Source organism: Schistosoma haematobium, chromosome 2 (assembly GCF_000699445.3).
Source record: "Schistosoma haematobium chromosome 2, whole genome shotgun sequence".
NCBI classification, from domain to species: Eukaryota; Metazoa; Platyhelminthes; class Trematoda; order Strigeidida; family Schistosomatidae; genus Schistosoma; species Schistosoma haematobium.
In genome coordinates, this window is record NC_067197.1 from 39,763,684 (window position 1) to 39,779,028 (window position 15,345).

General features: G+C 36.1%; 1 protein-coding gene across 2 annotated transcripts; it reads right to left on the reverse strand.

Moving 5' to 3' along the window:
- Positions 1 to 778: 778 nt before the first annotated feature.
- Positions 779 to 14,718, reverse strand: USE1 (SNAP receptor use1). 2 transcript variants are annotated; one of them, XM_051215179.1, is made up of 5 exons: positions 14,409 to 14,474; positions 10,241 to 10,402; positions 9,994 to 10,198; positions 5,089 to 5,395; positions 3,123 to 3,790 (listed from the first exon to the last, which is right to left on the reverse strand). In XM_051215179.1, the coding sequence occupies exons 3-5, from the start codon at positions 10,177 to 10,179 to the stop codon at positions 3,381 to 3,383; spliced, it is 903 nt and encodes a 300-aa protein (XP_051068371.1). In that variant the 5' UTR covers positions 10,180 to 10,198; positions 10,241 to 10,402; positions 14,409 to 14,474; the 3' UTR covers positions 3,123 to 3,380. The 2 variants fall into 2 exon arrangements, with proteins under 2 accessions (XP_051068370.1, XP_051068371.1); XM_051215178.1 differs by lacking the exon at positions 10,241 to 10,402 and adding an exon at positions 11,674 to 11,809 and having other exon boundaries at positions 779 to 6,393; positions 14,409 to 14,718.
- Positions 14,719 to 15,345: the final 627 nt, after the last annotated feature.

The window sequence follows — 15,345 nt, forward strand, 5'->3', positions numbered from 1 at the left end:
TTCATTTGGGTACGAATGACCTTACCTTTTCGGTTCGTGGTTCAACGGACCTAATGGATTCCATCTGCTGGAATATCTGTTGCACGGTCAAAAAATTCACCAGGCAAACGTAACGTTGTTCCATAAACTAACTCAGCAGCACAACAACCGATGTCTTGTTTGATAGTTGAGCGAAAGCCTAATAGTATCAAAGGAAGCTTGGCATCTCATTTGTAATCTCCTCCTGCGGCCGTCAAAGAGGCTTTTAACTGTCTTTGGAACCTTTCTATCATTCCATTAGCAGTCGGATGATAAGCAGTGGTTCTAATTCTCTTTATACCGAAAGTATCTGTAAGTTGCTGAAATAGTTTGCTTTCAAACTGAGCTCCACGGTCGGTCATAACTGTTGTAAGGACACCGAAGTTTGTAATCCAGTGTTTCACCAGTTCCTTCACCACTGTTGATGCCGACATGTCTAATTTCATTACTCTGATCGGCAAGGACAAGTTTCCGATTTCTAACGTCTACCAGTATTTTATGGAATTGCAGAAAGTCAATGCCGATTATAGGAACGAAGACGTCAGCTATGATGAAGCTCCATGAAATATTGGATTTAGGACCGAAATTTAATTGTAACTGCCTTTTGCCGTACGTCTTGATCTCAGGTCTGTTTTCGGCTTTGTGGTGTTTGAATAAACTAATGATTCCATCGTGCTTGTTGAATGCTTGATTTTGAATTCTAAATACAGTACGTTCGTTTGTGCTTGTCTAGTACTTCTTGATCCGATTACGTTATTTCTGGGATTCTTAGTTCATACTATAATTCAAATACTTTTAATTATCACAGGCTTGTAGCTTTAGTTTGAGGTCAGGTGTGTTTTTCTCAAGTGTAGTGGGTGGTACTACACTAACCTCTGCCCCGGTGTCGACTAAGAACTGTGTTTCGGTTCTTTTGTCTGTAACATAACAAACGACTGTCTTGAGAGTTGTGGCCAGCGACTGCAGTCGCCACTAACCGACGGCCTTGACGTTCCCTTTGCTGTGTGCTTGCGAAGTTACAGGGAGGAGTACACCTTTTAGCTTGTTTACCGTACGTCCTATGGTGCCAACAAATGTTATGTCTGGTAGTGCTTGGACTACGACGTCTACGGCTTCTGGATCTTCCTCTACACTTACTGTGGGAGGTATTCAAAAATTGGAGCTGGGCTATCTTTTTAGTGAGGACGTCAACTGTTCGTCGTAACTCGGCGATCTCGTCAGTTAAGCTCGATTGTATGTGAGATACGGAGTGAGTCCTAGTCCGCTCGTAAATTCTATCGGCTATGTCCGCTAGCCTATCAAAATCGACATCTTCGTCTCCAATTGCTAGTATCTGTTGGATGTTTTGTGGGAGACGTCTGAGCCACAATTGATATAATGGACGTTTATCTACTGTACGATTCCCTAATAAATTTGTCATGTGGCGTTTTAATTGAGATGGTGTATTGTCACCCAGCTCTATATTAGCTAAAAGTTGACCAATTGTCTGCTGGTCGGTGAGAGATGTAACACGAATGACCTTTCTTTTTAGACAATCGTATGGTGAGTCTGAATCCGGCTTAAAAATGACGTCAGGCACTTGTTCAATAACGTCGTCCGGCAGCAATGAGTTTGCGTAAGCAAATTTCGTGCTCTGACTTGTTATTCTGTTTGCAACAAAATAGCTTTCTAAGCGTGCAAACCAGAGTTCAGCCTTTCGGGGATTAAAGACAGGTAAAGGTACAGAGATGGCACCTATGGGAATAGACTTAGATGAAAGGCTTAGTGAATTACCAAGTGACATGATACGAAGAAATAATAACAATAGCAATAGTAATAAGCTGAGAATTAAAATATAAAATATGAGGAAATCAAAAATAACAACAAGAAATATATGAGACTCACCTTGGGTTTAAATAGGCGAATATACAGCAATAATTTCAAGGGGACAATGTTATGGGTGAATTTATTGACTGTCAATGAATTGTTAATAATTGTAATAGTAATTCCAATGTAAAGTTCTTTATGATTAGAGAATATGCCTTCTCCTATCCGTCTGGCTTCGCTCTCTTCTCTCCGCTTCGTTTCCTTGATTGTCTGTCCAGATGCACGATTGTATGAAACATACGAATTTAAAGTTCATTCTCGCATTTGACTTATTTGATTCCGCTATTCACTGACGCAATTTAAGTCGTTAATCATATACGAGGGTTGGTGGTATGAATATTTCGATAACAAATCATCATACGATTTAATTGGAGCAAGATTTAGGGCCACTAAGAACGTCTAATTGGATTAGGGTTATTAAATGTTAACGAAATAGATTGTTTTGTGTGGGTGATTTAACTATGCACCGTAGTACCTGGAAGTAAATTAAGCGATGTACTATCCGAAGCGATAACGTATTTGGTGGAATTTGAGTAAGTTTTCCATATATTCGCGTACATTTTGAGCGTTTGTAAATGATCACTTATTGTCAAATAACCTAAAATCCAGCTATACTGATTTTGACCTTAGAAGAAATTCAACTCTGATTGAATTTTGTATTTGTTAAATAATTATATTTGTACTAAATTATGCATAAGATTGTATTGGGGACATATGTGAATGAATCAAATATCAACCATTGTTACTTAAGCTGAGGTTGAATAATGTAAACTCGTACTTTCCGATTGTGTTTATGGCTGTTACTATCATTTTACATTGCACTCTCAGTAAGTTGAATTTGTCACAAGGACTAAAGTTAATGTATACGATATGATAGAGTTTCCTGTTATGTGTAATGAATTTGTACCGTAGACAGACAGTAGACTATTAACAGAGGGTACAAGTTAGGCCTTGAGTTAGAAAACCTACGATGTATTTGCTTGTTCGCTAAGATATAGGTGATCAAATAACAGATGGTAAATGTCTATCATACCGAGAATCTACCACTCCACAAAAATTAATAAAAAAGGATGCGTTTTCTCGGGGAAACAGAAAATTCCAACTATTTAGAAACATGTGTCACAAGTCAGTATGAATATATAACATCGTATTCAACCTGACTGGGTATGTTAGGTCAGTAATGTACAACGACACATGTCAGTTATGAAAACTCTATGCAAATGGGGAAGAGGGGAGACTTTACTTTACAAAAGAGCTTTTATACTTCAACAAAAAGAACCCAATGAAATAAATAAACATCACTGTATACAGATGGCATTTACATGATTTTGGAGAAGAGAGATCAACCAATAGGAAGAGAGAATAATTACACATGACTTTTGACAATAGATATCACAGTATAGTTTGAAGCACAGGAGCGAAAACCATTAAAAAATCCAGTATTTTGTTGACAGGGGCAATTAACCTCAACAATAATATGCACATTCTATAACAATTTATAACTCTGTTTTAGGAGAATAAACAGAATTTGATTGAATAACTCGTTTACGAAACATTTTCATAAATAATATCATGTATAAAAATAAACCTAACGCAATAAAAAATAGAATCCATACAATTCGACCACATTTGGAACCAAGCTCTAATGATAATTCATTTAATACACCATGAAGATTTGCGGTATTTCGCTCAACTTGTCCAATACTAGCATCAACAGTTTCACAATCCAGGCGAATTCGTTGACTCATTGCAGAAGATTGATTTTTCAAATCTGTTGTTAATAGCAGCATTTCTGAAGCTAATTGTTCACGTTGAATTTCTTGTTCACGAAGAAGTCCAGAGGAATGAGTTAGATTTTCATTTTTACTATGATTTAATGATTTTTTGTCGCTGGATTTATTTCCACCTGAGAAAGGCAAATAACGTACATAATTTAAACATGATTAATTGTGAAATGATGAGTAGATTTACAACTCAGATGGATACTTTCGGTATTCCTGAGTTGTGAGAGCTAAACTGGCTTAATTGCGAAGCTTTCATTGTTGTTCTGGACAAAATGGAACCTACGAGGATAACCGATCACGATTGAAGTCATCCAAACAAACTTATTTAACTCGTAAAATAAATACGAAGCTCACTTCACAGAATACATGAGGCATTATTGATCTGAGGATTATTTACATCATGCACTGATGACCGAACTGGGATCGAACCGTAGACCTCCGAAGTCATTAACTGGTGAATAACTTGGAGACAACCTTCTTCCGATTACTGTTATTTTAAGACACCTTTTTACGGTAATTGTTTAAGAAACACAACAGATTTAATAAAGCTATGATGGAATGTCATTGAAACTTATCTCTGAATAGCTAGGTCGTACTATTTTAAACTATGTTTTATTCCTATAATTACAAAAAGCTCTCCCTTTCTAACCTCAACTCTTAACTGTATACCAGACTTCTAACCCTAACACTAGCCTTTAACACTAACCATTCTTTTGTTCAAAGTAATTTGAAAGTTTATTAGTTACTGCAAAACGATTTATCTATTGAAATATTATGACCTTTTTAATTATAAATTGTTTAATATCTAAATGATATTTTTTGATTGACTAATAAGTCATTCAAGGTCGTCATCACTATCTGTAAAACATAAGCTATCCATCGGAAATTCGATAGACTGATTAGCTCGTCTGTACGGTCTACTTTTATTGTGGACTAAACTATTACATTGAAGAATAGGAACACCCAGTTGTAAACAATGACAGGCGTATTCTACAACTCTAAGACTTTTGTTAGTAGCTAATATACGGATTCATGTTGAAGGTTAATATGCAGTTTTTGAATTCAGTGTTCTCTCCAGGTAGTAGAACATTGTTGAATATGGACTTATTGCTATTTGTAAATTACAATGTTACAGAACTTTATTGACGTGAATTTGATTGGTAATACTATAAAGCCCACAGTTTCTCTTTACTCATAACAGTTCAAGAGGAATTTCTATCAGCACACCCAATCGGATACTAAGACAAACTCATGATTAATATAATATCTGATAACAATAAAAAGTACGCTTTAGCGTACTGCATACTGTGTTTAAGCATAAATCAGCGCTGGCAGCTGAACTGAGATGATAGGTGACTCAGGATATTACATCATAAATTGATTGTTTGAATGGGAACATGGGGTATATACGAATACCTACCTAATAATTGCTCTCGTAACTCTCTATTTATACGTTGGCGTTCTTTTGCGATCAAATCACATCTATCAGTAAATGTGCCCTGAATAATTGATTGATTGTCTATTTCAGAGCATATAGTATCGTTTTTATTACATGATAAGTTATTTATTTCAGGAGCAATTACATCTTCCTTATTGACATTATGATTAACAGGAGAGGTTTCATTCATTTTAGAAGTTGCAATTATTTCACTACGTGATAGATGATGATGAATAGACTGTACATTCGAATTTTCTACTGTATCGCAAGTCTGCTTTAACTTTTTTAGCTAAAATAAAACAAATAATTCCTTTTTAAACATTTTACCACTATCACTCTAAGTAAATACACATATATAAAAAAACACGGAGACTGGCAGCCAGTTAATCCTTATTAACGTCAAACCTAGTATAGACGTGTGTTGTTCCAACTCCCCATACTAAATGAGAACGACCAGATGAAATTAACACGATAAATAGCAAAAGAGATCAGAATAATATAGCAGCAATAACAATGAAAGACTGAGGATATTATTGGGAAAGATAAGAGGAGAAAGGTGTGGATAAAAGAATATTGGAATTCATTGTCTAGAGGAAGATAAAGAGTAAATGCATCTGCACCATTGTGAACGACTATGAGCCATATCACCCAGAGTCTCCAGCCATTAATCGCCGTTACTTCGCGGAACCCAACCACTTGGTCTGTATCTACAAGGACGGTTCAGAACAACAGCCACGGTCTTAAATGTCAAGTCATGGTTTGGCCCTCCCTGGTCTTCTTCCAGCCCATTCCTATACCAGCAAACATCGGCTGTGAAGGTATGTGGACTTGGGATATATAACACATGTTCTATCCACCCCAGCTGATGAGGATTTACTAACTTATCATCAGATTTTCCACCTTTGCCAAGTACTTTATGCCTAAGCCTAACCTCAGCATCGCTTTGAAGATACCTATTATCAAAAAATAGGAATCCAACCCATAATTTCTACTTTCAAAGACTATGCTCCCCCCCACAATAGTAATGCAGTGAGGATTGTTGCACAAACGGACATCCCGCCTACGCCACAAGCGATGAAAGTTGGTAAAGGGAAACTGAGCCTACCGAAAATACGCAATCAACTTGCCAACTACATGACCTTAATATAATCAGCTCTGAAGGATAAACTTACATTTTTTGTGAGGGTTAGTGATATTACCTGGTCGCCCAAGCCGAAATGGGTGGAATGAAGCCGGAATCTACGGCGTAACAGTTGAAAGCATAGGAGCTGGACCGTAAGACTATCCCTTCCATGTGTGTAGCAGTTCATATTATCAGAATTCACATAATTACATATAGTGACGGAACAAACAAGGGAGAAACGAAAATAACAATACACACAACTTTAAAAATTTAAAATAGTGAGGGAACCAAGTGAGATTAGAGAATGAAAGATATTAAAAACACGGAATGCATATTTACTGAATAAATTTAAATCTGCAATATAAGACTGTGATTAATTAGTAGACTTCGTTTAGGATATCTGATGCTTCCTACACGGCTTGAAGGAATAACCAGCGATTCCGTTGGTGGATGATATATATTAGTCTGAAGACTATTAGCGTTTTAACCAAACCATTCTGCTGACAGTGATACAAATTCAGAGTTAGTGGTGACTAAGAATACTTAATACATAACCATTCGATGGTTTTATCAAAGCCAGATTGACAATTGAGGAGCTCCTCTTAAAAAAACTACGTTCCACATTTGCAAAGTAATAGTGAAAGAAACAATGTATGGTATAACTGACTTCTGATATTTAGAATGAAATGTCACCTGTAACTTGGCAAAAGCCAAATCAGTACATTATATTCATGACGAGATTATATCAGCAACCAGTCAATTACAGCTGAAGAAACATTCAGGATAAGACAAACTATACGGAGACGTAGAACAGACATGAAAAACGCTTTATCATTAGAAGGCGATTAAACACCATTGACATTCTTGGACTGTCACAGAAAGCTGAATCTTAACACTCTTTACAAAACAAAAATCGGCCATCTCTGTTCAAAAAGCAGGTGGAAAGAAGTTTGAATCACATTAATGTCTGGCACAGTTAGATGATGAAAGTGATGCCTAGAAATATAGCTATGACAATAGATGTAGAAACTAAGAAAGTAAATAATCCTACCAGGTAATGGTCGATGTACTGAATTCATATGAAAGTTTAAGCTCTGATTCAAATAATTGTCCAGGTTTAAAACCTTTAATCGGTCTTAAACAACATAAGACCTGTTACAAAAAACATGCAGACACGTTTCTGGAGAATGAATATTGATGTCAAAGCTGCGTAATAACAACCATACTATTTGATAGAATAGTACAGTAAGATGAGTAAAGCTCAGAAAGACCTAAGAATGATAAAGGGATTCGTTATTGTGACTATGAAATAAAACGTGACTTAATTGAATCATGAAAAATAAAATTTACCAAGATAGTGATTTACAACTGTATCGTTTTTAGTACACAGATTTCGTTCCAACTCTTAAATTGAGATGGCTTCGGCGCCACGTAGTAGATTGGAAATTATTTCGGTATTGATTATTTTCAATGGCATTGTTGGGAATACGTTGACCTCTTAATCTCAATTATTGTGAAATGTGCTCTGTTCCGAGATGTGAACAAGAACCGTCTTTTCTGTTCTTTGAATATGAGTGCTTTGGCACAAACATGTAAACTGATAAACACAATTGGCGGTAACATAAGGTGGGGATTTGTTCATTTTTTGTCTCGATGAGCAATGTGTTTGACACAGAAACTAGTTTCTAACGCTAAGTCGTCAAAAGACTGGCTTTTTCCTTATCATAGTAAATCCCATTCCCTTCTCTCGTGCTTTCTCATTGCTAGTGATAAATTTCTGTGGATATCCATTATCTCACAGATAATTTCCAATTGTGCTTAATTATTGTTCAATCTCTTCTGAACAGTTTCATTATGCAGTAAAATGGTATTCTAACTAAAAACTTTAAGTAACCTCTCGGACAGAGGCCTAGTTTGGATGTCTTTTCAATCGACATATCTTTCTGTTTGACCGTTTGATTAGCGTTGAACACTCATATTAAAGAAATGAAATTCGTCACCATATTTCTGCTCCGTGGTAAACCATACACATTAGAGTGTTCTTTGTTGAGAAGATTCAGCATATGTGAAGCATGGTTATAATTATTACAAAGAACAAATGTATCGTCAAAGTATCTGACATACAGTTCTGTTTCATTAACTGTCGGCTTCATTTTTGTTTGTTCTAGGTTTGCAATAAATATATCTGTTATAACTGGTACCAATGGGCTATTTACAGCAACTCCGTCAACTTGTCGACATAAAGTATTATTGAATTAATCAATGCACACCTTCAGTGTATATTGGTAAGAGTTGTTTGAACTCATCTTTTAACAAAAGAAGTCCACTGTGTTCATATAGAGGGATTGTTGTAAATAATAACGAGATATCAAATGAAACTATGAATTTTCGAGGGATCTTAACATTTTCTAGCATTTTAGTGAATTAAAGGTATCTTTTAAGCTACATACAGATAATTTCGAACAAATGGCTCCAAAATGATTCGCTAACGACCGGATGAGTTTGCGAACTGGAAGATTGATCATTGATAGTATCGGTATAAGAGTAACATCAGATTTATATGCATTCGGTAGACCATATATTTAAGGTGATCTGAAACCTTATTGATTCAGTTCACTGTATGCAATTGTCGATTAATTTCCTTCTCAGGAAGTGTTTTGACTTATTCGTGAAGAGTCTTTACGTTACCTCACAGGTAAACCTTTAGTCCTCCCCCGACCAACTACAAACTTCGATGGATCATCCAGTACTAACTTGACTTTATTTAGATACTTGTCCTTTTCTATAAAAACTACTCCTGAGCTTTAATCAGGCAGAAGGATAACGATGTTTTCCCTCTGCAAAGCTTCTTGGTGATCTTGAGATATAATTTTCGACTGTGATATTCCAGATGCTTCGTAATAACTGGAAATATCAATGAATTGAGATTTTAACTTACATTGCTTCTGTTCATCTATTGGTTTAAGTTCGGATAAATAAAAATCGAGTGCTTTAACTTGTATCATAACACCAATGAAGCAAACCTGCCAATGAGAATTATCTACATCAACATATCAATAAACATGGTCTACTATTCATAAAGCGCGTTAGTATACATATATTTTGATTAGTCTCAACTACATGAACCATATTTATTTGGTATTTATTATTTATTTTAACACACAGATACTGGTACAAGGAGGCACCAAATACATATGCACCACACAAATCTCATTCGATATGTGTGAGGGCTGTGATACTGCCCGGGTGCTCAAACCGAAGCAGGTGGTTTTCTTAGGGGACCACACCCCGAGCCTTCGACCTGAAGGTCTGATCCACAAGGCAGTGGAGCATCGTAAGGAGATGCAGTCCCATGGAAGCCGATGACCAACAATTGGTTCATACGCCATTTGTTCCCGCAGGATGCTGGAGCCCATGTGCACCATTGACTTGAAATCCGGTTAAAGCGCCGGATATTCGCTTTTCGTCCTCTCATTTTCGTAAACAACACCCCCGCAACGAGAAGGCAGTGAGTAGGACTTCCCTGTCAGAGGCTATATACACGTGGCCGTGTGAGAGCATTTCGAGAGGAAAAGCGGACTCTCCCCACTCTCGGCCGTACCAGGGCATTTGGTAACTCGACGAGAGTTAATGAGAACCATTAGACCATTGAAATTCCGCAGGAAATGATTATTCATTGATAAATGTGGAACAGATAAGATAACACACTGAAAAAAATTGACGGATGATATGTGAAATATTGAAATAAATGCCAATGAACTTACCCTTATTTCATATTTACGTATATTTTCTGGAGAAGGACGATGATTTGATGAAGTCAATGTATTAAAAAATGTTTCAAGAGTTTTTACGTAGTCCTTGTAAGTGGTTCCTAATTGTTTCTGTGCTGCTAGACATTCGGTACAGTATAGTAAACGAATGAAATTCATTTCTAACACTGAGTTACTCATGTTAAATCAGTAGTGATTGCTTGAAATAAAAAAAATGATAAACAGTTTTAAGATAAACTACCAGGAATAGTATTAGCGTATGACACCATTGAACTACCGAGTACCGAGACCAACAGTGCGATTACACTTTCAGAATAGAAAAGTAAAAATCGAATCCAAACTTTGTATAAGTTTGTAATAGCTTGAAATACAGTAACTGAGAATCCATTGAAAATGATATTTCCTGAACAGGAAAATTTACACAATACTTTTTAGATCTAGATCATATAAACCCCAAGAATAAATTCTTGTAAATAAGAAATCAACTACCATTTCTAATTGAGGATAAATTTTCACAAAACTGAACAAATATAAGCGGAACAATGACATTTATACCAACCAATCATACTTTAATTGACGTATGATAAGCAAATATATCGTTTCATTCGAAGAGAGTTTAATAGAAAAAATTAATATGAATAAGTCCTCAGGATTCGTATAAAATTATCGTTCTGAAAACCTGAAATTTGTTTGTGCCAGACTTAATTAATTGACCAATGTATTTTGAAAACTAAAAAAGACCTTGTATACCGGCATATTATCTGTATCTTATAAGTAAAAGATAATACTACTCGAATGCCAACATTAAATGAAGGATAGTGAGATGGATGTTGTAACCGAATCAATGAACTAGTGTTCAAATTACGGAAGCATAAAACTGTTCATGAGAAGTGAGAACAACAATAATCCAATCTGTGTAAAAAAAATACTGATGTCGAGTGACAAGTGGTTACTGAAAATTGCAACCTGGCAAAAATTCCAACTGTCCTTATACTCTTCTGATAATAACTGTTTATTATCTTTGAAGGCTTACTAGCTAAGGTGGTCTGCTTCCAACCGATAGGTCACAGTTCCGAATTTCCCTCCACCTAGTTAAGCTGGGAGAACCGGGTAATACTATTGTCCCTCAAAAAGTGTATAACTCAAAGCTAAGTTATAAACGTGTTTTCAGTCAATGGACCACGTTCAATAAATATTAAATTACAATTGCACGAAAAGGTTGACGAAGAAGTTCCCATCTTTATCACGTCATCACCTTTTTGTAAGTTCATACACGAACAAAAAGTGTATGGTCACATGTAACGTGGCATCGATATTATTTTCTTGTTAATTTCTTTTTACTTATAGGGATGATATTCTTAACCCAGTGGGTGCATCAGTACCTTCTAATGATTTACTAACCATTGCGGTGCATAAAACAATACGAAAGCACATGTGGCGAACTGTCATAAATAGTGAGGAAAAAAATCAAGAGATTTTAAAAATTATAATTACCACATAAACTTTACACAAGCTAACTGCTGCAATGCGAAACCACGCCGTTTACAAAATGCAAGTTTTCTTATATGATCAATACACGGGACCCGACAAACGTACTTCCATGAACACTAGTAGACATCAAAGTATGGATGTGATGTTAAGAAACGCATAAAAGACCATGGATTTTCTGCTTACCATCGTATTAGATCTTTGTTATTCCTATCGTTTGACCCCATGAGATCATCAAATAAGATGTTGATAAGTTTTACAGAACCTCACATTTGCCCTCAGTACAACTAAGGATCCAACTGGTGCTAGAGGATTAGGTGTCCTCAAATGTAAAAAGAAATTGGTTTCACGGTCTAATAAACACGTAGTATGACACTAAAGCATAAAAAATAAATGTATTTCTTTGGTTTATTTAGATTATTAGAGTCAAAGTCAGTCAGCTACAACGTAGGACCAGGCACATATGCGCATCGGTCCAAGCTGCCATACCTCATTAGCACAACAAGATGAACACCGGATTCATAGAGGTAATTAATCCAGTGGTGGTAATATATAAAAGAAAGATTGCATATAAGGACATAGTACAGGAAGAAAGAATTAGTGGGCAACCGGGAACTGATAACCAACCTCGTACTTCCAACAGCACTCAAGACCACAACTAAAGTCAAACCTTCACTGGGAAACGTTCTGAAAGCAAACAACTTTCCTAGCACAAAAAAGTAAGATCTGTCCTTAACACTAGTCTGGTTTTGGTGCTGCTCAAACATTGATTGGTTCAGTTACAAAACTAACAACAAAGAAAAGTAGTTGCGATTTTACATTAAAACTCTGCAAGAACTTAACACATGTAAGATTTATGTAACTGAGTTGTGATTGTTCGATTGTTATTCTGAACAACCTAACTGGGCTTCAGCATAATCAACAACTCAGAAAGGCTTTTCATCAACCATAAAATACGAACAGCGGAAAGAATCCACAGAGTTTATTGATAATCTAGGCTGAGCTAATAGTACTGGTGAGTATTTTCGATAGAGTTCTGCATGAGAACACACAACAGCAACCAGTGTGTCACACAAATTAGGGAATTATTTCGACACCCTAGTCGAATAGACACAGTATCATTTTCAAATTATGAAAATAGTACAAACACAAACACTTGTTTACAATTTCACTCACATAACAGCATATTGTTGGCCTCCAAAGTAAAATATTCTGCGAGGCCAATTATTAAATATAATATGCCGATTTTCGTTTCTGCTGTGATTCGAGACATCTAGATGACTTAACAAATATTGCTAGCTTTCGAAGAAGCAGATAAACGATTTTTCATTCGTTCCAACCTAAAGCACTAACTGATTACTTGCCCCTATCATGAGAATGCAATACTCTAGAAAGAAGTTTCACCAACGCCTGCTTATATGAAAATCGGAAGCTTCTGGAGGCATCCAGAGAACACTAAATATGAGCGGACATCAAAACAAGACAATCATTTTCGGTTAAAAATTTAGATATATTACAAGAACATGTGGTCAGTATTCGACTAGGGCAAACACATCTTTTCCCCTATCATTTTAATTGATACTACCTAAAAAATTTGCCAGGTACAAATAATAGACTCTTTGTTCTTTGGGATTTCCAACGTCTGATTACGTTGTTAAAAACTAAACGGCTGATATCGGAGTTGGATGCTCCATAATACACACCGGATTATCTGCAAATGCTCTGGCACTGCCGAGAGTGGAGAGAGTTATCTCACTTTCTCAAAACGCTCTCACATGGCCAAGCGCATACAATCACAGCCAGGGAAGTCTTACTCACTGCCTTCCCACAGGATTACTGTTGTTTACAAAATTGAGAAGACGAAAAGCGGATGTTTTGCATTTTAACGGGATAAGTGGACACGGAGAGTCCACTTAAGAGAATTGGAAAACCCTCATTCCAAACCAATATTTCACATGGACTCCAGGATCCTAAGGAAACAAATGGCGTATAAACCAATTGTTCGTCACTGGCTACCATGGGACTGTATCTCCTTACTTTGCTCCACTGCCTTATGGACTAGACCTTTAGATCAAGGGCTCCGGTTGTGACTTCCTACGAAAACCGCCGGTCTGGGCACCCGGGCAGTATCCCAGCCCTAACACAAATCGAATGATTTTTGTGGCGCATATATATTTGCTGACTCCTTATACTAATGTTTATGTGTTTAAATAAATAGATAAAGTAAAAAAGGCGAAAGTATAGTATGCTAACGGCTTTAAGTTAACCAGAATTAAGATAACACAAGAATAGTGCGAAGTTTAAAGTGAAGTGATAGATAACGTACATGTTATTACTAGCTAAGTGAAAACTGGGAACATCCGGCTTTTAAAATATTTTAAGCCTAACTGTAAACTCCAGTACAACTCGTAATACTTAACCCCAACACTTTTACATTAAAACTAGTGTGATAACCCCTTACTATGAAAATAACTTGACTTGTGAAGATTATTTATTACAAATACAGCTGTAATTGGACTGGTATTGTATTACTTTCAATTATCAATTGTTTTGTAACTAGAATTTTTCTGTCTGAGTGATAATTTGTCCGTACAATATACTCTCACCACTTAACCTTATAAAGTTGATTCACGGACACCCAACTCAAAGTTGTTAGCTCAACGCACCACCCAAACTTATTCACTAAATAGAACTATTTAGGTAAAATATACAATTTGAGCTGTTCACTATGCTGGTTGCCAAAAATAGAAGGGATTGTTTTTAAGGTAAACCATCATACGTAGTAAAATACCCACACACACTACTATAAACGACGATCTGACTATCGATTTCTTGACATTGTGCCACGTTTTGATGACTAATTAATGTTTCAAAAAATGCAAACCTTGAAAAACAACCAAAAAAACAACAGTCCTACTTACAGAAATATAATAGCTAAACGAGTAACACACACCTTGAATTGTGCGCTATAATAGACTAGCTTCACTCTCCAATAGTAAAGGTATTTAGTCGATAGACCTACGCTTATCTAAATAATGACTTGTAGACTAAACTAATACGGAGGTAAATATGCCAAAATATTTATAACAGGGTAAGTTGTTCGACAATTTTGAATTGCGATGTATGCTGATTATATGATAAAAAACATTATTCAAGAGAATATCCTGTCTACTAATTTCGAAAAACTGAACAGCATCTCATAGTAATGGTCTGCTTATCTTTTCATGAATTTCGTCAAGGATTTAAATCAGACGATTCGCTTGAGACCAATTTTGGTCAAAAACAGAGAGTAAATGGCACACCGCCTGGATCGAAAACTGTGGAACGAGGAGTGCCACAGTGCTATCCCATGTCATTCATCATTTCTCAACTTTGTCAGTGAGTTAAAATAAAACTAGTTTAGTTATCTGTGGGGATTCGAACGACAGTGTTAAATCTAGAGATCGGACTGCTTCAATATGTCTGTTAACAGATTCGCAGCGATGCTCTTCTAAGTTCAATAGTAACGTAACGATGCAACGAACTGCCAAAATGATGACGATATACAGAAGAGGTGATATGAGAAAAAATGTAAGTGCAAATGAGAACGATGACACGTGGACGATACTTTTTTCAACAAGGTGCAGACGCTTGATAAATTCCTAATTACTAAGATAGGACAAACATTCTTGTTAGTCAAGAAACAGTATCCCATTAAAAGAGGAAGAGTGAGTCAATTGTATTTGACGAACAACCAACTAAAAAACAATGATTATATAGAAAATTTAATTTACTACCAATGAGTATTCTTAAACGTCCCTAAAACATAAAAAACATGCTTCTAAATAAATTATACAAATCAGAGCAATCAGTTCATAA